At 42.4% G+C, this 24,489-nt stretch overlaps 2 protein-coding genes and 1 long non-coding RNA gene across 9 annotated transcripts in view; 1 reads left to right on the top strand and 2 right to left on the bottom strand.

The window, feature by feature from the left end:
* Nucleotides 1–2,365: 2,365 nt before the first annotated feature.
* Nucleotides 2,366–11,266, bottom strand: PSMA4 (proteasome 20S subunit alpha 4). Of its 2 annotated transcripts, XM_045395877.2 has the most exons (9): nucleotides 11,148–11,266; nucleotides 9,767–9,792; nucleotides 9,478–9,520; nucleotides 9,050–9,212; nucleotides 7,433–7,510; nucleotides 6,735–6,823; nucleotides 5,929–6,059; nucleotides 5,012–5,135; nucleotides 2,366–2,785 (listed from the first exon to the last, which is right to left on the bottom strand). In XM_045395877.2, the coding sequence occupies exons 2-9, from the start codon at nucleotides 9,767–9,769 to the stop codon at nucleotides 2,631–2,633; spliced, it is 786 nt and encodes a 261-aa protein (XP_045251812.1). In that variant the 5' UTR covers nucleotides 9,770–9,792; nucleotides 11,148–11,266; the 3' UTR covers nucleotides 2,366–2,630. The 2 variants fall into 2 exon arrangements, with proteins under 2 accessions (XP_045251812.1, XP_045251813.1); XM_045395878.2 differs by lacking the exon at nucleotides 5,012–5,135.
* A 70-nt stretch (nucleotides 11,267–11,336) lies between these two features.
* LOC135971858 (uncharacterized) lies at nucleotides 11,337–13,795 on the top strand. The gene is made up of 2 exons (XR_010588184.2): nucleotides 11,337–11,424; nucleotides 13,467–13,795. It is a non-coding gene; the product is annotated as an uncharacterized lncRNA (long non-coding RNA).
* HYKK (hydroxylysine kinase) overlaps nucleotides 11,977–24,489 on the bottom strand; it is a 32,589-nt gene continuing 20,076 nt past the window's right edge. For 2 of the 6 annotated variants that reach the window (XM_005560211.5, XM_005560210.5), the window contains exon 5: nucleotides 14,933–18,353. In XM_005560211.5, coding sequence (XP_005560268.1) covers nucleotides 17,893–18,353 — 461 coding nt within the window. In that variant the 3' untranslated portion in view covers nucleotides 14,933–17,892. Of the gene's footprint in view, nucleotides 12,107–14,932; nucleotides 18,354–22,464; nucleotides 22,599–24,311; nucleotides 24,406–24,489 lie in introns of those variants that run through there. The other 4 variants (XM_065548264.2, XR_278938.5, XR_012415238.1 and 1 more) reach the window with 4 other exon arrangements.

Genomic DNA, 24,489 nt, shown 5'->3' with positions numbered 1-24,489 from the left:
AGATTTAAAACTTAGCTGTCTTTGGTTTCTACTTATTTATATCAAGGTGCTTCTGAGCTGGTAGGGTCCCTGTGAAAACCCATGAGTTTTGCCCAGATGAATGAGATGCTTGCTATTAGTGATGGGCCCCTGTTCAGATGTGTATTGATTGCTAAGCCGACATTTGGGATGCATCAGGCAACACTCTGGAAACCAACAGCCCTGCAACTCGGGTTAAAAATATGCCACAGAGCAGAGGAAAGTCAGGCTAGTGTGAGAATCTAGACTATGTAGGCAAACCCCATAGCAGAGAAAAAAACTCAGTTATAGAGTAGCCTTTGCCTCACCTCCTATCTTTTGCTTTTCCCTGTGGTATGAACTTATTTCAACAAAAGGATGAATACATTGAAATTTGCCTGTTGTTAGGGTCAAATTCTGAAGACTTTCCTAATGTGGCGGCAAATATACCAGCCTCTCTTATCCACTATTGCCTTTGAAGAAGTTGTCCTAGCTTTAGGCAAGTGTTGAAGGGGTAGTCAGAATACAGAAAATCCACCAGTGCTATTGATCTGGATGGAAAGTGGGTATTTTTTAGGATTTCACACCAGCATATCCAGGGCATTTATTCATTCATCAGTATTTATTTGTTGCCTAACATGTGCCAGTTTCTGTTCTAGGTACTGAGACACAACTATTGAATGAAAACAAAGTACTGCTCTGGAAGCCTGTATTCTAGTGGAGAGAGACAATAAACAAATACACCAGTTGGTGATGAGTGCTATGGAGAAAAAATCAACAGGGTATGTATGGGGAATAGAAAATGTTAAGTGTGCAGGGGAAAAAAATTGCTCCTTCACAGAAGTACCCCAAAAAAGGTGACATTCAAGCAGAGACCTGGAGATGAGGGAGTGGGCGATAGATACCCAGGAAGAGCATTCTCAAGGCAGAAGTATTGGCAAGTGATGCAAGGGGCGCTTGGCACATTCAGGGCTGTGATGTCAGCACTTTGGGAGGTTGAGGCAGGAGGATCACTTGAGTCCGGGAGTTTGAGACTGGCACGGGAAACATGGTGAGACCTTCCCTGCTTGCTGTCTCTACGAAAAAAAAGTTTAGTGTTGTTCCTAAGCATAAGAGGGCTGTAATGTTAACACTTTGGGAGGTCAAGGCAGGAAGATGGTTTGAGCCTACAGTGAAATATAATCACACCACTGCACTCCAGCCTGGGTGACAGAGCAAGACGCAGTCTCAAAAAGCAAAACAAAACTAAAACATTCAGGTAAAGAGCCGTTGGCTGAGTTCTATGTTAATGAATCCACAATATACATTTAAAAAGGTGTCTTTAAGTAGAAACACACAAAAAACAGGTTATGTACTGATCAGTTGGTAAAAATGTGACCAGTGGCTTGTAGGACCCTAACCCAGTACTTCCCCTAGGTGCAAGAGGTCAGTTATTTAGTTTTAGCAGTGAATTTAGAATATAATTACCAAAAATAACGAGAACCAGCTGTACAGAGTAACGGAATAATTTAGAAGTTCAAATAAGTACTGCAAATAGGGCTTGGAAATACCTTAGCCAATACAGAAAACTGCAGGGAGCTGTATTAAGAAAATCTACAATGAGGAATTAGACTGCAATCCCATATTTGATTGACAACAGCTGAGAGAAGGGTAAAGAATGGCTCAATGCACGGGTCTCATTCTGGCTGATGGAAATCACCTGAAGAGTTTAAGCTATGTTACTATCTGGGTTCCACCACAGCTTGAGTTAATTGATATCGCATGCTTACAAGTTGCAAAAGCTTCCCAGGTGATTCTAATATGCAACAAAACCTTCTAAAGGTTTATTTAGCATTCCTAAGAATCACATGCAGAGCTTGTTAAAACAGATTACTGGGTTCCACCCTCAGACATTTTAATTCAGTAGATCTGGGATGGGACATCAGAATCTGCATAGGTGATGCTAAAGCACCATGGCTATGCATTAAGTGCCCCATTATCACTTCTGTCATGAAGCCACAGACACCCAAGGGAACTCAGGTTGAACAAAGCCCAGCAACAGAGCTCCCTTCAGCCAACACGTAACTGTTCTCATCTCTTGGTTCCACTTTTCCTCTGTGGCCTTAACTTCCATACCTCATCTTCCACGCAGCTTGGGCTGCTGCCTGTGGGCAGCCTCAGTCCTAGCTGCAAGATCCACACCTATATATTAATTCTGGCTTTGTTCAGCTCAAGTGTTCATTCTCAAACCAATCCCTGCAGACAGCGACAAATAATCTGGTCAGCTTGAAGAATGTGCCCATCTTTGTGAAAGGACTGTAAGCCACAGTGTGCAAAAGATGATCGCCCTGTCAGTTTTTGTATATTTAACAATTACTGCTACAGAGAATTTATTCCTTCATTTCCATTTTCCAAATTTTATTCCAAAAAAAGAGGATGTGTGTGGAAGATTAAGATGTCCATGAAGAGTAACCATCATCATTACAATAAAGTATTCAATTGGACAGAAATGACAAGGACCCAATTCAGTATGTAATGTCCTATTTTCCCACTGCACCAGTTAAAAAAAGTCAAAGCCTTCCTAGTGTGGAAGAGTAGGACAGCTTTTACACTGAAATGGTGCCCCAAATGAGTAATAAAATCTCCAATTTTGTCTATTTATCCTTTTCTTTCTGTTCTTTTTCTTTCTTCTCACGCTCAGCTTTAGCTTCTTCTTCCTCATGTTTTTTGATCAACTGTTCCACTTCTTTTTGTTTGAGAACTCTGATTACCGTCTTTCCATTCTCTCTTGTTAGTGTTGCAATTTCCACTAAAAACAAACACATACATGTATTTGTACTGCAGGCAGGCATACTTAGCAGAGAAACTTAATAGGCACTCATGGTTTATGCTCGTCACATCATTTAAACATTAGTTCAGCACTCTCCTATGTTTTATGCTTAATATTATTCCCTTTTATGAGAACAAAACATTTTTGATTTTGTAATGTTTTAATTACAATTTTTACTTAAATACCTTCTCCTCACCCATCCCAACTTTCTTAGTGGCCATTTTGTCACTCCCTTAGAAAAAGTATAATCGACTAATTGCTATTGCTGGCCTGCTATTAGCTGTGCCGATTAGACGAACCACAATTTTCTTGTAGGAACCTCTGAGGGCTCAGCCAGAATCTTCAACTGGTAATAATAGCTTATTTTTTATGGACTTTTCAAGTCTTTAAAAAAAAAAAAAAAAAAAAAGGGCATGAAATGGCCAAGAAAAGCAGACTGATACCTCGAGGGGAAGGAATTTTTTTGTACCAGGGAAAGTGAGTAGTGCCTCCTTGAAACTGGGTGGAAGTAGACAACAGAGGGAAATCTGCATGTAAATGACATTTTCTTTTTGTTTTTATTGAGACAGAGTTTTGCTCTCATTGCCCAGGCTGGAGTGCAATGGTGCGATCTCAGCTCACTGCAGCCTTTGCCTCCCGGGTTCATGTGATTCTCCTGTCTCAGCCTCCTAAGTAGCTGGGATTACAGGCATGCGCCACCAAACCTGGCCAATTTTTGTATTTTTAGTAGAGGCGGGGGTTTCACCATGTTGGTCAGGCTGGTCTTGAACTCCTGACCTCAGGTGATCCGCCCATCTCGGCCTCCCAAAGTGTTGGGGATTACATGCGTGAGCCAATGTGCCTGACCATAAATGGCATTTTCTAAGGAACACCAGGAGCTAAACTGTCCTAACATAAAGCAACATGTTAATTTACCACAATTTCTGAAAAACATTTAGAAATATTCTTTTTCTTTTTTTTTTGAGGTGGAGTCTCTGTCGCCCAGGCTGGTCTTGAACTCCTGACCTCAGGTGATCCACCCAACTTGGTCTCCCAAAGTGCTGGGATTACAGGCGCGAGCCACCATGCTCGACTGAAATATTCTTTTATATAGTCATATAGCTTAAGTTGAACAAAGTATTTGGAATTGCTAACATGAGCTTAAAATAAGAGATTAGTAGATTAAGAACAGGAGAGGGTATCACAACCCATGCAAATGTTGTATCTCTGGTAAGGTATACCAAACCTATGTATAAATATATAACTATATACATATGCTTTATCATACATAGAACCAAAGACATTGATGAGAAGACTTGGTAACTATTAACTAAAAGTGACACAGTGCAGGATGTCTATCTGTGAGTACTGAGACTGTTCAGTATCAAGCCTTTAAGTGTGGAATACAGTATGAGATTGTGACTCCACAATTTACCAATGTTGGTCTTGCTCAACTCACTTAACCTCATTAAGCCCTAGTATCCTCAGAAGACAGGGATAACATCACGTAATTCATAAGGTTGCTGTTTCAATGAACTAGGATGACGTTAAAAATCTTACCAGCTGCTGGCTGGGCACGATGGCTCACGCCTGTAATCCCAGCACCTTGGGAGGCCAAGGTGGGAGGATCACCTGAGGTCAGGAGTTCGTGACCAGCCTGGCCAACATGGTGAAACCCCGTCTCTACTAAAAATACAAAAATTAGGCCGGGCACGGTGGCTCATGCCTGTAATCACAGCACTTTGGGAGGCCGAGGCAGGCAGATCACGAGGTCAGGAGATCAAGACCATCCTGGCTAACACGGTGAAACCCTGTCTCTACTAAAAATACAAAAAATCAGCTGGGCGTGGTGGCGGGTGCCTGTAGTCCCAGCTACTTGGGAGGCTGAGGCAGGAGAATGGTGTGAACCTGGGAGGTAGAGCTTGCAGTAAGCCGAGATTGCGCCACTGAACTCCAGCCTGGGTGACAGAGCGAGACACACACACACAAAAAAAAAATTAACTGGGCGTGGTGGCGTGAGCCTGTAGTCCCAGCTACATGGAAGGCTGAGGCAGAAGAATCACTTGAACCCAGAAGGCAGAGGTTGTAGTGAGCCAAGATTGTGCCACTGTACTCCAGCCTGGTGACAGAGCAATACTCCATATTTTAAAAAAAAAAACAAAAAACTTAACAGCTGCTAATTCCCCTTGCTCAGTTGAAATAATTAAAGCAGAGGATATGGATTACCTTTTTCAGCGGAGAGTTTACTAACATCCATGGTCTTATTTAGTACTTTGATAGCTAAAGCAAGTGCTGACTTCAAGGTCATTTCTCCTTCTTTGTAGTCTTGTTTCAACATTGACACAGCTGCCTATAAAACATGAATCAACACAGAATTTTAAGTTTTTACATTTTTTAGAAACATGAATTGGTCTAGAAGAAAAATGCCTGAATTACTATTGGCATTACAAGTATAAACAATTTTTTTTTTTTGACACGGGCTCACTCTGTTGCCCAGACTGGAGTGCAGTAGCATGATCTCAGCTTACTGTATCCTCAAGTCCCCCCGGCTCAGGTGCTCCTCCTCCCACCTTGGCCTCCTGGGTAGCTAGGATTATAGGCACATGCCATGGTGCCCAGCTAATTTTTGTACTTTTTGTAGAGATGGGGTTCTGCTATGTTCCCCAGGCTGGTCTCAAACTGCTGGGCTCAAGCAATTTGCCTGCCTCGGCCTGGGATTACAGGCATGAGCCACCATGCCTGGCCCATATAAATAATTTTGATGACAGGGAGGGCACACATGGCACAGGGTGAGAAGAGGTGGTACTGATGCTCTATATAGTGTGTCTTTAACCTGAGGTCCTCAGTCTCCCAAGGGGTCTGTCATAGAATTCAAGGGGTCTGTAAACTAGGATGTGAAACAAAATCACAACTTCTAATTACACAACTCCTAACTGAAAATTAGCATTTATTAATGTAGTTAACGAACCCCAGTGTATTAGCTATACCAGCAACTCTGTCCCCAACAGAAATCACAGATATTTCCATATCACATTAAGGCTGTTGCACCTATCTTTAAATACTGTTTACATTCATCACCACGGCAAAATTATGGCATCTATTAGACGTTCTGCTAGATTTCACAGCACAACAAAAATACTCACAGCGCTATTATTTCCAATGCATGTGGCCTTCCATCCCCCGTAATTTCCACTTGGGTCACTCTGATAGAGCTGAAAGCCATAGTGCTTATCCCAACCAATGTACAGCAATGAAACACCAAATGGACGTTTTCCTTTAACAAAGAAAAAAAGCCAAATATATCAATAATCTAAATTTAGTATCACTATAACTTGAGCTCAGTGAATGTAGCTAAACCTTTCTCTGTGAACTTAAGCATTCATAAACTGTTCTGTATTCTGGCTACCAGAGATAAGCTCCATTACAAATTCCACTTGTTTCTATGATTTGGACACAGCCAGGAGAGGGAACAGAGAAAGGACCAGTACTGAATTTCATTATTATGTAAACAGCAGTTAGTTTCCAGATCTGAAAATGTTGTTTTGGACTTTCAATATCCTATTAATAAAACTAGGGTAATCTACATGGCGGAGGAACACATTCATTCATGAAGCAAGAATGTATGAAATTCTAGTGTTTTACGCCACTGTAGGATTAATATGGTTAACTGTAACACATTAGTTTCAAATAGTTAGAAGGATATGGAAGGCTCCCAACACAAAGAAGTGTTTGAGATGATTAATGTGCCATTTACCCTGATCTGATCATTATGTGTACCGAAACATCATTATGTACCCAACAAATATGTACAATTCTTATTTGTCAATTAAAAAAATTAAATTCAATTTAAAACAAAGGGTCTATTTTCAATTTTTTACTACCTCAAAAGGGTTATAACTCATAAAATGTCTTAACTTTTTGGAATAACATTTTCAAAAAAATTAAGTACCACCAAATTGTGTATATGCTTGCTTGATATCACACAGTGCTGTAACCAACTGCTCACAAGGTATCGGCTCCTGATACTGCAATAAATACCTAGGATAAAGAGATGGGCATATTAGTAGTTTTCTCCAAAACACAGACAGACTCTAAGGAAAATATTCTCTGAAAAGCAATCCATGCCATGGGGACAACCTAACAGTCATTTGTAATTTGAAGGGGAGGGAACAAGTCAATATCCGAATATTCTCATAGTAAGTAACATTTTGTAAGTTTGGTTGAAAAAAATCTGTAATTTTCAATTCAAAGATTTTTAATGACTTTAATCTTTGCAAAAGTGAGCTCTCCTTAGAAACGTCAAAACTAGGCCGGCCGCAATGGCTCATGCCTGTAATCCCAGCACTTTGGGAGGCCGAGGTGGGTGGATCATGAGGTCAGGAGATCGAAACCATCCTAGCTAACACAGTGAAACCCCGTCTCTACTAAAAATACAAAAATTAACCGGGTGTGGTGGCACACGCCTGTAGTCCCAGCTACTTGGGGGGCTGAGGCAGGAGAATGGCATGAACCCGGGAGGTAGAGGTTGCAGTGAGCCAAGGTGGCGCCACTTCACTCCAGCCTGGGCAACAGAGTGAGACTCCATCTCAAAAAAAGAAACATCAAAACTAATTTCTGTATCATCAGTTATGCTATATATGACCATACCTTTGAGCAATGAGCCTTAGTTCATTAGTCAGAACATTAGCATCAGAAGTTATGCCTGCCACACTGCAAGCCATGTCCCTTGAAGAAAAAAAGATATTGATCTGTAAGCAGGGAAGATGCCTGCAAGGAGCATTTATAAATATTAAAAAGCACAGAATTATATTAGCAATTCACTACGTTTGCTTCACAGCAGCTACTTCCTTCAGAAGAAACCTATAAAAGTCTTATCTTTGTAGGAGACGTTTACTTGATGTCATTCAACATGAAAGATAAATAAATGCACCCTTAAGTTCGTTAATAGATGTATTTATCATTACCACCCTGTGAATAGGGTAACAGGATTAATGCCAGGAAGCTAAAGTAAATCTCAAGAAGATTTAGCAACAGAGAATACAAAGACAGGCTCGCCACAATGGCTCATGCCTGTAATTCCAGCACTTTGGGAGGCCGAAGTAGATGGAGGGTTTGAGCCCAGGAGATTAAGACTAGCCTGGGCAATGTGGCGAAATCCCATCTCAACAAAAAATACAAAAACTAACTGGGTGTGGTGGTGCACACCTATAGTCCCAGCTACTTGGGAGGCTGAGGTGGGAGGATCACTTGAGCCTGGGAGGCAGAAGTTGCAGCGAGCCGTCACTGTACTCCAGCCTGGGTGACAAAGCAAGAATCTGTCTCAAAAAAAAAAAAAAAAAAAGATTTTGCTAGACAGATTGCTCTTGAGTAGTATTCATTTCCTAAGGCCTGGCTTGATGGAGGTGACGGGGGACAGTGGCAGGAGGGTTTACAAGCCTGCTTAGGAAGTACAGGGCTAGGCTCCTACTCGAGGTGCATTTCATTTTTTTTGGACCATTTCCTGAGGGCTGCCCTGGCTCTCTTATAGCTGAGACTCACCCTGTGACTATGCCTAGCCAAGTGTGCCAGCTGTTGGGTGAGCCCAACAGAGGCTCTGTGGAGGGGTGACACCACTTTGGACAAGTGTATCCAAAGGCCCTGATAATCAGCATTTACCAAGCCTACCATCACTGAAGGGAAAGTCTCTACTTAGCATGGCCAGCTCTCCATGAGCTGCAAAGTTCTGCACATCTAAATATAACCAACATCTCACACCGTGTACAAGGCTTGGCTAAATTCTTCCCAGATCTCCAACAGGCTTGTTCTTTAGTAAGATTCAGTATAATTCAACAAAATCCTGCATAGCTATTCTAAACAATACTTTGAGGGCCTACTATATGCCTGACACTATACTATTTTATTTCATTCATTTTATTTCATTAAACTGCCACAACCACTTGAGGAGACTCTGAGGCCCAAAGAAATTAAATAATTTGTGCAAGATCACATAGCCTGCATGGGGGAAGCCTGGAGCTGAACCCAAATCAGTGTGACTACTATGTCTGTACTCTTACCACTACACAATGCTAGTTTCTCTACTAAGTGTTTGCCCTGCACTTAAAAGGAGTAACACATGGTACCAGGCCTCAAAGAGGTTTCAAGCAAAATAAAGGTACAACTTCAATCCTACCACATCACACAGAAGAGCCCTCCCAAATTACATAGATCCCACTTATGTGAGAAAGTGAGATTTTTTTTAAAACTCTTTCCTAAAATCTCACTTACTCATTGAGTTTATAAATTTTTTCAGAAAAAAAGACTTCATCGAGAAGCTTGTGGATGTTGCGTCTCTCTGCTGCAAGCAAAACACCATCATTTGCTAAAATTCCCAAACAGGTGCCTGCATGTCCAATAGCTTCCATGGCATATTCAACTTGGTATAAGCGACCTACAAAACAAAAGCAGTGAGAAGCCAAGACTCTCCTCTATGCTCTTGCACCACTGACCCAAAAGAAATTAGCAAGGAAGCAAGCTAGAAACAAATTCCCACTTTCACTCTTCTATGGTATAATCAACCCGGTGACCATAATTGCTTCGAAGTACAAAAAGGATGAACTTTGCAACTACCAAAAAAAGTTTGTAATTTTTTTTTTCTAAAAGTCTAACACATTTTTTTTTTAAACTTGAGGCAGATTAAACAATTTCTATTTTACCTTCTGGAGAAAATATAGTGGTCCTGGAGTCATATCTTCGAGACTGCAAAGGAAAAACACATGAGTGATTCCTACCCACTGAAAGTAGGCCAACTCCTGCAAGCCCACAAATCACCTTACAAAACCTATCCTGGTATACAAAGTTCAGCAGATGAGAGGAAACTGACAAGAAAAAAGGCACCATCTCACTGCTTTCCTTCTATTTCAATTTTCCCACACAAGTCTGTAAGCTGAGTACAAGCAATACTATTTATCAGGCAACAGTTTACTGGCACATGTATTAACTCACCATGTTTTCTGAACTTTATATAGTTCCTGTAAAAAGAAAATCAGATCATCATTAAAATAAGATTCACAAATTAAAAAGCATTTGCTGACTTTACAAATTAGTTTTATTTACTCCCTTTATTCAGCTAAGTGTCAGGCGTTATGCTAGATGCTGGAATACCAAAATGTGTAAAACCAATTCCTGTCCTGAAAAGCTAATACTGGCAGTTAGGTGAGAGAGGCAGTCATAGATTATAATGCAGAAAGAGGAACCGGGGGTAGAATGGGAAAAGGGATGATGAAAAAAATCCAGAAAGTATTTTTTGAGAAACCGATACAGAAAATGAAAGTAAATCAGAGACGGGAGAGGCAGAAATAAGGCTGAGAACTCCTGGGTCTAAGAGAAAGAACAGGGGAAGAAAGAAGGGAAGGGCACTCCAGACAGAGCAGAAAGTATGAACAAAGGGTACTGAGGCAGGATAGCTTAGTGGGCATGAGACAAACTGCTGATGTTTTTAAAAATACATAAATAAGAGCTAAGCGAGTATCCAAATCCCGCGGAGCCTTGAATGCCAAGTTAAGACACTTAGGCCTTCTCCAGAGAGTCCTGAACTTGGGGGTGGAGGCAGTTATCTTGGGCACCATCAGTACCATTCGTGCAAAAGGCAATACTGGGTGCTCAGTGTTATTTGGTAAAGCCTCAGTCCAAAGCCCACATTCCCAAATACTGGAATACAGGGAATCAAGACTGGAAAGGTAAGCTGGAATCAAATCCTGGAGAGCCCGCGTGCCCAGGTAAAAACAGAATTTTCTCTCTCAGCCACTGGGGCTCCTCGGAATGATTCCCAAGGCCCGCAAGAACTGATTAGCATTTTAAATGATCCCTCTGGCTCGTGAGAGACGGAGGGCAGCGAACTGGTTGAGGTAATAGGAAGGTGCAAAGTAAGGATGGCCCAGAGCAGAGAAACAGGTAGGACACAGAGAGACTCGCCGGGGATTTCTGATTCGAGCGTAAGCACAACTTTCTGTGGTCTCCACGCCTGACGCCGGTCACAGCACGATTTTGAGTTCACCGGCACCTCTGGGAGCGCTAACTTTCACGTACCGAACTCCCGGGGACGGAAGCCGCCCCGAGTCCTCGGTCCTGCCCACAGATCCCCACCCTCAGCTCGCCCCCTCGCCGGGCCCCGGCGTCCAGGCTCGGCACGGGGAAGCCTCCAACGGCGGCCGGAGGGGGCCATTCCCGGCGGCTGGTCTGTCACCGTGGAGGCGGTGCAGAGTCATCGTGCCCACGGCTCCTCGGCGGCAACTGCAGGCCGGGACCGACTGTCTTGACGTTCACTACCCCCGCCGAAGGGAAGAGCGGCCATGCTTCCGCGGGCCCCCAGGGGCCAAAGGCTCACCAGATGGAAGACCCTGAAGACTTCAGATGTCCACTGAGCCCTTATCTCCGCGGGAAAATAAACCACCAGGGCTGCCCGAATAACCGCTGCTAATATGGCCCCCGCGCTTGCGCAGAACCGCTAAGGGAGGGGGTAGTGGGATGGCCGAGGACACGGAAGTCCTCCTTGTGGGGCGGAGCTAGAACCCGTGGCCCTCGTGGGAGCTGGGGCGCTGCAGCAGGTGGAGGAGTTGCTGCGCCATGGGGAGGAGGGCAGGAAGACCGTAGCCAACCAGAAGGTGGAATAACTAATTTCCTTCTCTTACCCTTGGCGCTCTACTTTCACTTTCTCTTCACTATTCACACCTAGGATAGCAAATAGTGTGGACCGGCTTCTTAATTGCTACCATTCCTGTCCTGTTTCCCGAAATGGTTCCAATCACATGAGACTTTACCTCTGTAATCATCTCCCTTTTTCATTCTGGCTTTCACTTTTACTGCTGATGTATACATTTTGGACATTTACATTATGATGAGGAAGGCTGGGTGGCTCACGCCTGTAATCCCAGCACCAGCACTTTGGGAGGTCGAGGAGGGTGGATCACCTGAGGTCGGGAGTTCGGGACCAGCCTGGCCAACATGGTGAAACCACGTCTCTACTAAAACTACAAAAATTACCCGGGTGTGTGGTGCACGCCTGTAATCCCAGGAAGCTGAGGCATGAGAATCGCTTGAACTCAGGAAGCGGAGGTTGCAGTGAGCCAAGAGTGCACCACTTCACTCCAGCCTGGGCAACAGAGTGAGGCTCCGTCTCAAAAAAAAAAAAAAAAATGATGGTCGGGCATGGTGACTCACGCTTGTAATTCTACTGCTTTGGGAGGCTGCGGCAGGAGGATGGCTTGAGGCTAGGAGTTTGAGGCTGTAGTGAGCTGTGATCGCGCCACTGCACTCCAGCCTGGGTGACAGACAAAGACTCTGGCTCTAAAAATTAAAAAAAAATTATGGTCAGGTTCACACTTTTAGAATTTTCACTTGGTGTGTTTCTCTGCTTTTCACCAGTCAGAAAGGATTACCCTGACCAGCGTAGTTAAAACAATACCCTACTGTCAGCATATACTTGCACCATTTTATCTTCTTTACTGAAATTGTCATACTTGTTTATGTGTTCATTATCCATCTCTCCACCCTTTTGCTCATTCAGCCTCAGTCCCTATGTAAACTATCTACTATTCATTTCAGGTTTTTTCAGGCTAGAAGGTTGACTAGATCTGGGTTCATATGAAGTCATCTGCTCAGTCTCTCCCAAAAAGCAACCCATTGGGCAGAAACTCTGTCCTCTTCATGTTGGTTGCAAAATAATTGGGGGATGTGGGCTTTGAAAAGGAGATGGCTTGGAAGTTGCATTTTGGGGTCTCACCTATCATCTCTGCTTTCCAAGCACACAGGGAAGTGAGCCAAGGCAAGATGGCAAAGAGTCACACACAGGTGGTGCTCTGAAAGCATCCTCAGGTGGTGTAACGTATGGCATCTCTGAGGGCCCCTGCCTGCCACCTTAGTTCATTCTGCAGAATTCAGTGAACAGTAACTTTTAAGTCAGAGGTAGAATTTCTCAGGTCAAAAGAAGAAGGATTAGTTGAGAAAAAGGACAAAAGAAGAATGAGTCTGACAAGTGTGGGTGACTGAGTAGTTCCGTCTGATCTGAATGGAGGAGATAATACAGGAAGTAAAGAAGGAAAGGTGTTTGAGGCCAAAGTGTAGAGTGCTTTTAGTGCCAGAATTTGTTTTGGTCAGTAATGGGAAGACAGGATTAAAGTGATGTTTTAGGATGATGAACCGTCAACATCTCTCATCCCACATGTTCCTCTTACAATGTGCCACAGATGGTTCCCATTGAGAGGTTCTGTGTCCCCTTATTCTGAATCTGGGTGAGCCTGTGACTACAATGGAAGGGATATCATGTGACTTCCAAGAGCAAGTCACAAATAGTGATATGGTTCTGTCTTGTCCTCTTGGGATGGTCGTTCTTGGGACCCAGACACTATGCTGTGAGGAGGCAAAGGCCACATGGAGAGGTGTTTGGCCAACAGCCTAGATGAAGTCCCAGCATCACCTGCCAAATAGCTGAGTGAAGATCCCTCCAGATGATCCTAGTACCCAGTTGTAACCAGGCAGCTTAGCTTCAAACTGCATTAAAATTTTTTCCCCCTTTTCCTTGGGTTTAAAGATACAACCTTGAAGCAAACTGCAGAAGCCTTTTCTAGACTCCACATCCTTCCCTTTCTCATCATATATACTCCCTTCACATAACTGTCTATTAGTATCTAATTATGTGTCTTCTTAGAAGTTCCAGGGGTCAATCCTGAGACACAGAGACCAAGTCTGGAGACCCAGCTGCAAGGTTCCAGAGATTACTTCAAGGCAGCTAGTTAACAACCTGGCCATTGTTGAAATGCCATCAGCCCAGGGTCCAGGTGGACCAGAACCCAAGATAGCCACCAGAACAAGACACATGGACAACTGTACTCAGCCCAGTTCTTGCATGTCTTCCTTATCAAGTTTTTTCCTTTTAAACCCCTGCCTTCTTCCTAAAAATAGAAGCCGTTAATTTGGAAAGGAATCTGACTGCTTTCCCTTTACTATTTTTGGTTAATAAATTCTGTCTTTCTATCATACCTCACCCTTGTCAATTGGACTCTTAAGAAACGAGTGTTCGGTTACACAGTGATTGAGTCTCTCCCAGGCATCAAATCTCTCCCAGCCTTAAAGTCTTCCTAGCTGAGGCCCCAGCACTGGGGAGCAGAGACAAACTGTCCCAGGGCCTGTCTGAATTCATGACTGCCAGAAACCATAAGCTAATAAAATGATTAAAGTTTTAAGCCACAATTTTTTTGGTCATCAAAGAGCAATATATGTAACCAGAGTTTTTATCTGCCTACATAATACAAAGTGCAGAGGTTAGGGAGACTAAGAACACCAGAAAGTAAAGGTGTGTTGTAGTCCAGGGGGGTTAAAAGCCTGGACAGAAGGCACTAGCAAGAGCAAAGAGTCTTTGCCAGACATACAGTATTAATTCCTAAATCTGGAACTGGGTTTTCTCCACGTTGTTTGAAAGGACCAGGACCTGGCACTTGTAGTGGTGTGTTCATTCTTACAGTTTATTCAACAAATCTTTACTGGGTCTTCTAGGGGCCTGGCATGGTGCTAGGTCCTGAAGGTAAAGTAAAATAAATGTTTAATTTATGCATTGTATTAGGGTTCTCCAGAGAAACCGAATCAATGGGATGGATGGATGCATAGGTAGACAGACAGGAGGGGATTTATTATGGAACTAAATTATGGAGGCTAAGAAGTCCCACGATTGCTCTCTGTTAGCTGAAGAACCAGTGAAGCCAATTGTGTGATTCAGTTTGAGTCTAAAGGCTGGAGAACAAAGGAGATGATGGTGTAACTCTCAGTCTGAGGCTGAGGACCTAAGAACCTGAGGGGCTGCTGGTTAAGTCCTGGAGTTTGAAGGCCAAGAACCTGGAGTTTTGCTATCTGAGGGCAAGAAAAGATGGTTGTCCCAGGAGAGAGACTGAATCCATCTTTCCTTTGTCTTTTTGTTCTATCCAGACCTTCAACAGATTGGATGGTGCCCACCCATATTGGTGAGGGGGATCTTCCTTACTCAGCTACTGATTCAAATGCCAGTCTCTTCTGGAAACTTCTGCACAGACATGCTCAGGAATAATGCTTTGCTACCTATCTCTGTGTCCCTTAATCCAGGCAAGTTGACACCTAAAACTAACCATCACAGCCACCAAAGAGTTTATATAAACCACATGAAATTGATTGATTGGAGACAAGTTAGAACAAACACCAAATAGTAAAATATCAATGCAATGCAGCATATAAACATCTAAACAGTGGTCAGCAATATCTGCATTAGGAATTGCGTGAAAGGAAATCTATGTTAGCAGGGGCAATCAAGAGGGAAATCTATAGAGTTTCATCAATTCAGAGGATCAACACTGGTCTGAAAGTGAAACCCAAGTTTCAGTCCATTTTACTGGTTCCTAGTTTTTAGCTTGAGTGGTCAAACTAGATAAAAACCACAATCCCTTAAATTTGAGAGATGTAAGTGCTTTCATGTGAATGATCTCATTTGTTCCTCCTGTGTGTGAGTGTGTGTGCCTGTGTGTGTGTGTGTGTGTGTGTGTGCGCGCGCAGCAGGGACAGGAGAGGAGGGAGAGGGAGAGAAAGTAGCATGGAACTTTGTGGTAGTGAAGAGCATGGTCTGCGTCAGAAAGACCTGATTTAAGCCCTAGCTCTCTTTGAGCAAATTATTTTTACTTTTTCAGCTGCTATTTTCTTATCTGAAAATGAGAATTAATTATAACAGTACTTCCCTCATGGGTTTGTTGTAAAAATTGAGTAAGCTAATGTGTGTAAAATACTTCAGTGCTGAATAAATGTTGGCTTTTATTATATATTGTTAAAAAACAGCACAGGCTGGGTATGATAGCTCACGCCTGTAATCCTAGCATTTAGGGAGGCCAAGGCAGGAGGATTGCTTGAGTCCAGGGGTTTGAGACTAGCCTGGGCAACATAGTGAGACCTTATCTCTACAAAATAAAATAAATTAGCCAGGCATGGTGGCACATGCCTGTACTCCCAGCTACTCAGGAGGCTGAGGTGGGAGGATTGCTTGAGCTCAGGAGGTAGAGGTTACAGTGAGCTGTGATCACACCACTGCACTCCAGCGTGGGTGACTGAGACCCTGTCTCAAACAAAACAGAAAAACAAAAAAACCCCCAAAAATTCAGGAAAGACAGAGATTCCTAAAATTCTACGATTCTAAAAACCAGTAGGGCTCACTGAATATAAGAGAGGCAAGCAAAAAATTACTTCAATATTTTGAGTTTGGGTAACCTGGAATATGGTTCATTTATTAAGAGTAAATAGTTACTGAGTCCTATGTGTTACACTGTGTTAAGCACTTGGCACTGTTCTCTCATGAAATTCTCACAATGAACTCTTGTTAACTGTATGAGATAGGTATTACCCCAATCTCTACAAAAATTTAAAGAATTAGCTGGGCATGGTGGCACATGCCTGAAGTCCTAGCTACTAGGGAGGCTGAGGTGGGAGGATCACCTGGGCCCAGGAGGTTGAGGCTGCAGTGAAACCCTGTCCCCCTGCCCTCAAAAAAAAAAAAAAAAAAAAAAAAAAAGAAATGAAATGAAATCGAGGGACAAAGAAGTGAAAAATGAACCATATAAGACAATTTAGAGAAATATCTACTTTGGGAAGACTAGGTAGGTAGACAGAAAGATGGAGATAGGATCAATGCCTGTTCACATATATAGAAAGATAACTATTGAGTGTTTGAATGGCCAGGGTTCTAGGCTTGAGTCATCTGTAGATAATGAATAGTTGAAACCATAAGAATAGTAAACAGCCATTTACTAAATCATACTAAAGGAGACATGAAGAGAAACCAGTGAAGGAAACACAGTGGGATACCTTCAGCCAAGTATACAGTGAGATTCAGTCTACCCAATCTACTTCATAGTCATCCAAAAAGAAATTATAGAGAATTAAAATATATATGCTTAAGGAGGTTCCTGGTATCAGTCTGAAAGGAACCATTATATTTGGGTAGGTGAGGGGTTAGTGGCCTTGCCTGGATGTCATTATTTGCTTCCTTGCAGTTCCCAGGGTCTTCCAGCATCTGTCTCTCGAGTTCCAGTTTCAACCACACTCTCAGACAAGTTAAAATTTTTTCTCCAAGAATGCTGCCTGTGGCCGGGCATGGTGGCTGACGCCTATAATCCCAGCACTTTGGGAGGCTGAGGTGGGTGGATCACAGGGTCAGGAGTTCAAGACCAGCCTGGCCAACATAGTGAAACCCTGTCTCTACTAAAAAAATACAAAAAATAAGCCTGGCGTGGTGGCGGGCACCTGTAATCCCACCTATTCAGGAGGCTGAGGCAGGAGAACTGCCTGAACCTGGGAGGTGGAGGTTGCAGTGCCGAAATTGCCATTGCACTCCAGCCCGGGCAATAGTGTGAGACTCTGTCTCAAAAAAAAAGAATGCTGTCTGTGCTTTCTTCTAAAGCATCTTAGTGTGTGCCTTCTCTATCCTTTCTTCTAGCACACATTTATTTTCAAATATTTTTAAAGACCTCTCTGTAGGAAAGGTACTATAATAGCAGGTGTGATAAGAAGGGATGAGAAGACAAAAATAAGTTTTACATGGTCTCTGCCCTCAATAGCTCTCAGGCAAGATGACTGCACAACCATGATCCATTATGCAAAGTGATGGGCCATGAAAAAGACACAGTGCACTGGGATTTGAGAGAAAGGACAGATCAGAGGAGGTTTCATAGAACTGCTAGTATGTTATCTAGGTCAGTATGTTATGTCCAGATATTTAAAATATGTCAATATATCTGTATGTATATATTATTTTAAAAATTAAAAACAGTCATTAATCTCAGGACTGGAATAGATCTTGTGAGATTATCTGATTCAAAATGGTATCATATGTGTTTATAGACATGGCAAGTGAGACTCACAGAAAAATATGCTTGCTCGTGGTACTTTTGTGAATTTTAAAAAATTGTCATGAGATTGCTTGAAGACCTTAGGGATTTCATGTGCTCTGTCATATTCAGAATTGATCCATTCCATCAATTGATTTTTAACTATACAGGAAAATCCTTCCTAAAATTTGATTGGGCCCTATTTTAATTACCCACGTTAAAATCACATGGAGATCTCAGTCACATGGAGATCCCAGATTCATAGGATTTGGCAGTTTCAAACCAGATTTCTTCTACAGCTTTCTGACCCATGTCAAACATTTGCTGTAAGTGTTTCCACCCAGTTTTTGCAGTAACCATGAAATAATCTTTGTTCTCTGGGTATAGCTGGCAAGAGTATGCAGCCATGACAAGTGACTGGCAAAAACGACTGCATACAAGTAAAAACAAAGCACCCTTCTCTACAGCTGTCAGTGGGGTGATGCTTTCAAACCCTGCAAGGACATGGCCTCCTACTTGTATAGGATTTTTGCTTTCAATCATCATGTACATGATGGTAATTGCCAGTTCAAACACATAGTAGCCATAGCTCATGTCATCAAAGTCTAAAATCCCAGACACTTGATATTCAGCATTTCCAGAGGCTGACTTGCTGGACTCTATTAAAATATTATGGTCATTAAGATCTCCATGATTGATACCTGAAAATAGAAAAATCACATAAAAATAGTTATTGAATATTCCAATTTATTCCCCTTCCATTTCTCTTTCATAGGCAAAGCCATTCAGATAATTTGATGAGCAGTCAGAGATAAAGGGCCAAGCCCTATTTTTCTTGAAGTAAAATAATTTCATCTGAAAATAATAAAAGCAGTTAATTTGGGGTGGTTGTTTTGCTTTTCATCAATACAAGGCCAGAAGATGGAGACTGCAGTCACTACAAATACCTGATTTTGGCTATTAAAAGAGTAAAGTGAAAAGAACTACTCAAACCCAGAAATGTTTAAAAAGAATAGAAACATATTCATATTGTTAGAAGAAACAAAGAGTCCTAGAATGAACCAGATTTACCTTTATTTTCATCTAGGATTTTATTTTATTTTTATTCTTTGAGATAGAGTCTCACTGTGTTGCCCAGCTGGAGTACCCTGGCACAATCTTGGCTCACTGCAACCTCCATCTCCTGGGTTCAAGCAGTTCTCCTGCCTCAGCCTCCTGAGTAGCTGGATTACAGGCGTGTGCCACCACACCCAGCTAATTTTTATATTTTTAGTAGAGACAGGGTTTCACCATGTTGGCCAGGCTGCTCTCGAACTCCTGACCTCAAATGATCTACCCGCCTCAGCCTTCCAAAGTGCTGGGATTACAGGCCTGAGCAACCATGACTGGCCTCACCTAGGATTTTAAACAAAATTTTCTGATAATGTGGTAATTCTAAATTTCCCATTTTTTGATTACTGAAATAGGTGGTGATATATATATATATATATATTTTTTTTTTTTTTTTTTTTTTTTTTTGAGACGGAGTCTCTCTGTCTCCCAGGCTGGAGTGCAGTGGCGCGATCTCGGCTCACTGCAAGCTCCGGGTTCACGCCATTCTCCTGCCTCAGCCTCCCAAGTAGCTGGGACTACAGGCGCCTGCCACCATGCCCAGCTAATTTTTTGTATTTTTAGTAGAGACGGGGTTTCACTGTGTTAGCCAGGATGGTCTCGATCTCCTGACCTCGTGATCTGCCCGCCTCGGCCTCCCAAAGTGCTGGGATTATAGGCGTGAGCCACCACGCCTGGCCTGGTGGTGATATTTTAAGTCAGTACTACTCAAAGTGGGGTCTGTGGCCAGTACTGGTCTACAAAATGTTACTAGTCTGCAAGAGATAAGAACAGAGTTGAGAGTGTTTAGAAAATTTTACAGTCATATGACATCCAAGAGTGTGATCAGTGGCCTTGTCTCATTGAACGGAGCGTATAGGAGTTAAAGTTTTGTCAAACTCCCGTGGTTAGTTGCATGTGACACGAACTGTAAGCGAATCTTGCATAGTAGGACCATATGCCAGACTGTAATGGGTTGGGGGAAAAAACCCACACTTGTCTTTTACCATAGATAGTCTAAGAAGCACGGATTTAAGCCACTGACTAAAGATTAGTAAGAGATGTCAATGAAGCCCTGAAGCACATACATGATATAAAGTATATAATTTTAACTTTTAATTATAATGCTGACTTTTTCTATATGATTTAGGATTGTGTAAATCATGCTTAAGCAATGTAACATAGTGAGTGGGCACACAGAAACAATATTATTGTAAATCATGGATTTTAAAGTATGTATTTCTGAAATTGGGATATATTATATAATTGACTCAAAAATATATAAGATAAAATTTGACTGGGCGTGGTGGCTCATGCCTGTAATCCCTTTGGCCACTTTGGGAGGCCAACGAGGTGGATTGCTTGAGTCTAGGAGTTCCAGACCAGCCTGTACAACATGGTGAAACCCTGTTTCTATTAAAAATACAAAATTTAGCCAGCGTGATGGTGGGCGTCTGTAGTCCCAGCTATTCGGGAGGCTGAGGCAAGAGAATCACTTGAACCCGGGAGGCAGAGATTGCAGTGAGCCCTGCACTGCAGTCTGGGCAACAGAGCAAGACTCTATCTCAAAAAAAATTTATATACATATATATATATGGCAAAATTTGACAGAAATACAAGCAAAGAATAGGCAATCTTCAATCATAGTAGATTAAAATATACTTTAACATGTACTTTACTCAATAATTGTTAAAAAAAAAAAAAAAAGCAGACCAAAATGTAAGTGAAAGTTACAGAAAATTTAAAAATTATTAATAAACTTGACATAATGGGCATATATAACTTCATACCCAACACTGCAGAATACACTTTCTTTTAAAGCACACATGAACCATTCATAAAAATTTACCAAATACTACATGATAAAGTGTATTTGAAATGACTGAAATCATATAGAGCTTGATCTGTCTAATATGGTAGCCACTAGACACATGTGGTTATTTAAATTCATTACGATTCAAACTGGAGGGCTGGATGTGGTGATTCACGCCTGTAATCCCAGCAGTTTGGGAGGCTGAGGTGGGCGGATCACTTGAGGCCAGGAGTTCAAGACCAACCTGGCCAACATGGCAAAACTCCATCTCTACTAAAAATACAAAAATTACCCAGGCATGGTGGTACATAATTCCAGCTACTAGAGAGGATGAGGCATAAGAATCACTTGAACCCAGGAGGCAGAGGTTGCAGTGAGCTGAGATCATGCTACTGAACTCCAGCCTGGGCAACAGAGTAAAACTGTCTTTAAAAAAAAAGAGGGCCAGGCGCGGTGGCTCAAGCCTGTAATCCCAGCACTTTGGGAGGCCGAGACGGGAGGATCACAAGGTCAGGAGATCAAGACCATCCTGGCTAACACAGTGAAACCCCATCTCTACTAAAAAATACAAAAAGCTAGCCGGGCGAGGTGGCGGGTGCTTGTAGTCCCAGCTACTCGGGAGGCTGAGGCAGGAGAATGGCGTAAACCCGGGAGGCGGAGCTTGCAGTGAGCTGAGATCCGGCCACTGCACTCCAGCCTGGGCGACAGAGCGAGACTCCGTCTCAAAAAAACAAAAAGAAAAAAACAAACAAAAAAAAAAACAGGATTCAAGCTGGGTACATTGGCTTATACCTGTAATCCCAGCACTTTCAGAGGCTGATGTGGGAGGATCGCTTGCAGCCAGTAGTTCGAGACCAGCCTGGGCAACATAGTGAGACTCCATCTCTATAAAAAAAATAAAAAATCTGCTAGGCATGGTGATGCATGCCTGTAGTCCCAGCTATAAAAAAAATTTTTTTAGGCCGGGCACGGTGGCTCAAGCCTGTAATCCCAGCACTTTGGGAGGCCGAGGCGGGCGGATCACAAGGTCAGGAGATCGAGACCACTGTGAAACCCCGTCTCTACTAAAAATACAAAAAATTAGCCAGGCGCGGTGGCGGGCGCCTGTAGTCCCAGCTACTCAGGAGGCTGAGGCAGGAGAATGGCGGGAACCCGGGAGGCGGAGCTTGCAGTGAGCCGAGATCGCGCCACTGCACTCCAGCCTGGGCAACAGCTTGAGACTCCGTCTCAAAAAAAAAAAAAAAAAAAAAAAAATTTTTAGCTCAGTAAGATTAAAATAAAATTGAAATTCCTATTCCTTAGTAGCACTAGCCACATTTCAAATGCCCATAGCCACATAGGAGCTATTGTATTGAACAACACAGATATAGAACATTTCCTTCATTGAAGAAAATCCTACTGGACAGCACTAATATAAAGTATGTTCTCTGATCACAATGTAATTACCGTGGAAATCAACAATAATATATAACCAAAAAAAGTTCATCATATTTTGGGGAACAGGATTTATACTTCTAAATATCCATGAGTAATAATACAAAAAAAGTAGCCAGGCATGGTGGCACACACCTGTGGTCACAGCTATTTGGGTTACTGCAGCAGGAGGATCTCTTGAACCCAGGAGGTGGAGGTTGCAGTGAGCCGAGATCGCACCACTGCACTCCAGCCTGGGTGACAGAGCAAGACTCCAGCTCAAATAAATAAATAAATAAATAAATAAATGGTTAATTTCATGGTTTGTGAATTACAACTCAATAAAGCTGTAAAAAATAACAGGGCCCTGGTGCGGTTGCTCATGTAATCTTAGTGCTTTGGGAAGCCAAGGTGGGAGGATCGCTTGAGCCCAGGAGTTTGAGACCAGTCTGAACAACATAGAGAAACCCTATCTCTACAAAAATAAAAATATTCACCAGGCATGATGGTGGATAGCTTAGTCCCAGCTACTTGGGAGTCTGAGGTGGGAGGATCGCTTGGGCCCAGGAGGTCGAAGCTGCAGTGAGCTGTGATCGCGCCACTGCACTCCAGCCTAGGTGACACAGCAAGACTGCCTCAAAAAAAAAATTTAGAATTACACATCCAAACATACCATACCATGAAAACACTTGCCAGAGAATGGGATAAAATATTTGTAACACATATAACTAGCAAAGGACTCACATCCAGAATATATTTAGCATTTCTACAAATCAATGAGAAAAAAAAAATTCAATAGAAAAAAGGACAAAGACTTGATTTGGCACTTCTCAAGAATATATTTCAAATGGTCAATAAATAGGGAGGTGGATTTTAAAACCATGATGTAATGATAAAGTATTATGTACAAATCAGATTGAGAAAATTTTAAAAGTCTGACCACACCAAGGGTATAGAACAATGAAAACTTTCACACTCTGCTAGCTGTAGTATAAATTCATAGAACCACTTTTGAAAACATTAGTATTATCCAGTGAAGCTGAATATAGACATTAGACATGTCCTATGACCTAGCAATCCTACCCCAAAGTATACACTCAAAGACTAATGAACATGTATACTGAGACTCAAGCATGTTCACGGCACCACTGTTCTTAGTAGCCCCAAATAAGAAACAACCCAAGTATCTTTTAAGAGTAGAATAATGTGTGGTATATTAGTGAATACAATATTTTAGTTATAAAAGTTAGCCAACTCTAGCACATGCAATGACACGAAGAATCTTATAAAAGTAGTATTGAGAAAAGAAGGGGAAGACAAGTGAATATATATGGTAGAGAGGCAGAGCAGGAGCAGGGAGACCAGTTATAAGGCCACTGCAATCATCCAGATCATAGGCTCTCCTTTGAAGAAAGAATGGATAGAATTTGATTGGATTTGTGATGTGAGAGAAAGAACAAAGTGAAGCCTGATGACTCCTAACTTTTTGTCCAGATTAACTAGGTGAATGGTGGATACCACTTTAATGAGATGAAGAAGACTGGGGGAAAAACAGGTTTAAAGGGAAAAAAATCAACTCTGTTTTTACGCTACACCTTACATTGTGTTTACACAAAGTAAGTAAACACCGAGAAACACATACTGCCTATCTTAGGCCTTGATAGAAATGCCCTTCAGTTACTTGCCTTTTTTTTTTTCCTGAGATGGATTTCACTCTGTTGCCCAGGCTGGAGTGCACTGGCACGATCTAGGCCCACTGCAACCTCCACCTCTAGGGTTCAAGCGATTCTCTTGCCTCAGCCTCCTGAGTAGCTGAGATTCCAGGCACATGTCACCATGCCCAGATAGTTTTCCCATTTTTATTAGAGACTGGGTTTCACCATGTTGGCCAGGCTAGTCTCAAACTCCTGACCTCAAGTGATCCACCCACCTCGGCCTCCCAAAGTGCTGGGATTACAGGTGTGAGCCACTGTGCCCAGCCAGTTCCTTGCCTTTGACCAGTACTTAATGCTGGATGAAAAAGCTGGTTATATCTAGATATATACCCTAGAGAAACACTTGTCTGTGTACACAGGGAGATATATACTACAGCAGCAGTTCCCAACCTTTTTGGCATCAGGGACTGATTTCATGGAAGACCATTTTTCCATGGACAGGAGACTAGGGGAGGGATGGTTTTGGGATAAAACTGTTCCACCTCAGATCATCAGGCATTAGATTCTCACTTAGATCCCTCGCATGCGCAGTTCACAGTAGGGTGTGCGCTCCTACGAGAATCGAATGCTACTGCTGATCTGAGAGGAGGCAGAGCTCAGGCGGTAATGCTTGCTTTCCCTCTGCTCACCTCCTTCTGTGTAGCCCAGTTCCTGGGGTCTGGGGACCCCTCTACTAGAGGGTTCATTGAAGCATCATTTATGTAGCAAAGAAATGGAAGCAACCTAAAATTCCATTAACAAGAGAATGGACAAAAAATTATAGTAATAGTACATGCAAATAAGTTATGGTATATTCATACTATGGAA

Source organism: Macaca fascicularis, chromosome 7, assembly GCF_037993035.2.
Source record: "Macaca fascicularis isolate 582-1 chromosome 7, T2T-MFA8v1.1".
NCBI lineage: Eukaryota > Metazoa > Chordata > Mammalia > Primates > Cercopithecidae > Macaca > Macaca fascicularis.
The sequence above is the reverse complement of the archived record's forward strand: the minus strand, read 5'-3'. Positions and strand labels throughout refer to the sequence as shown.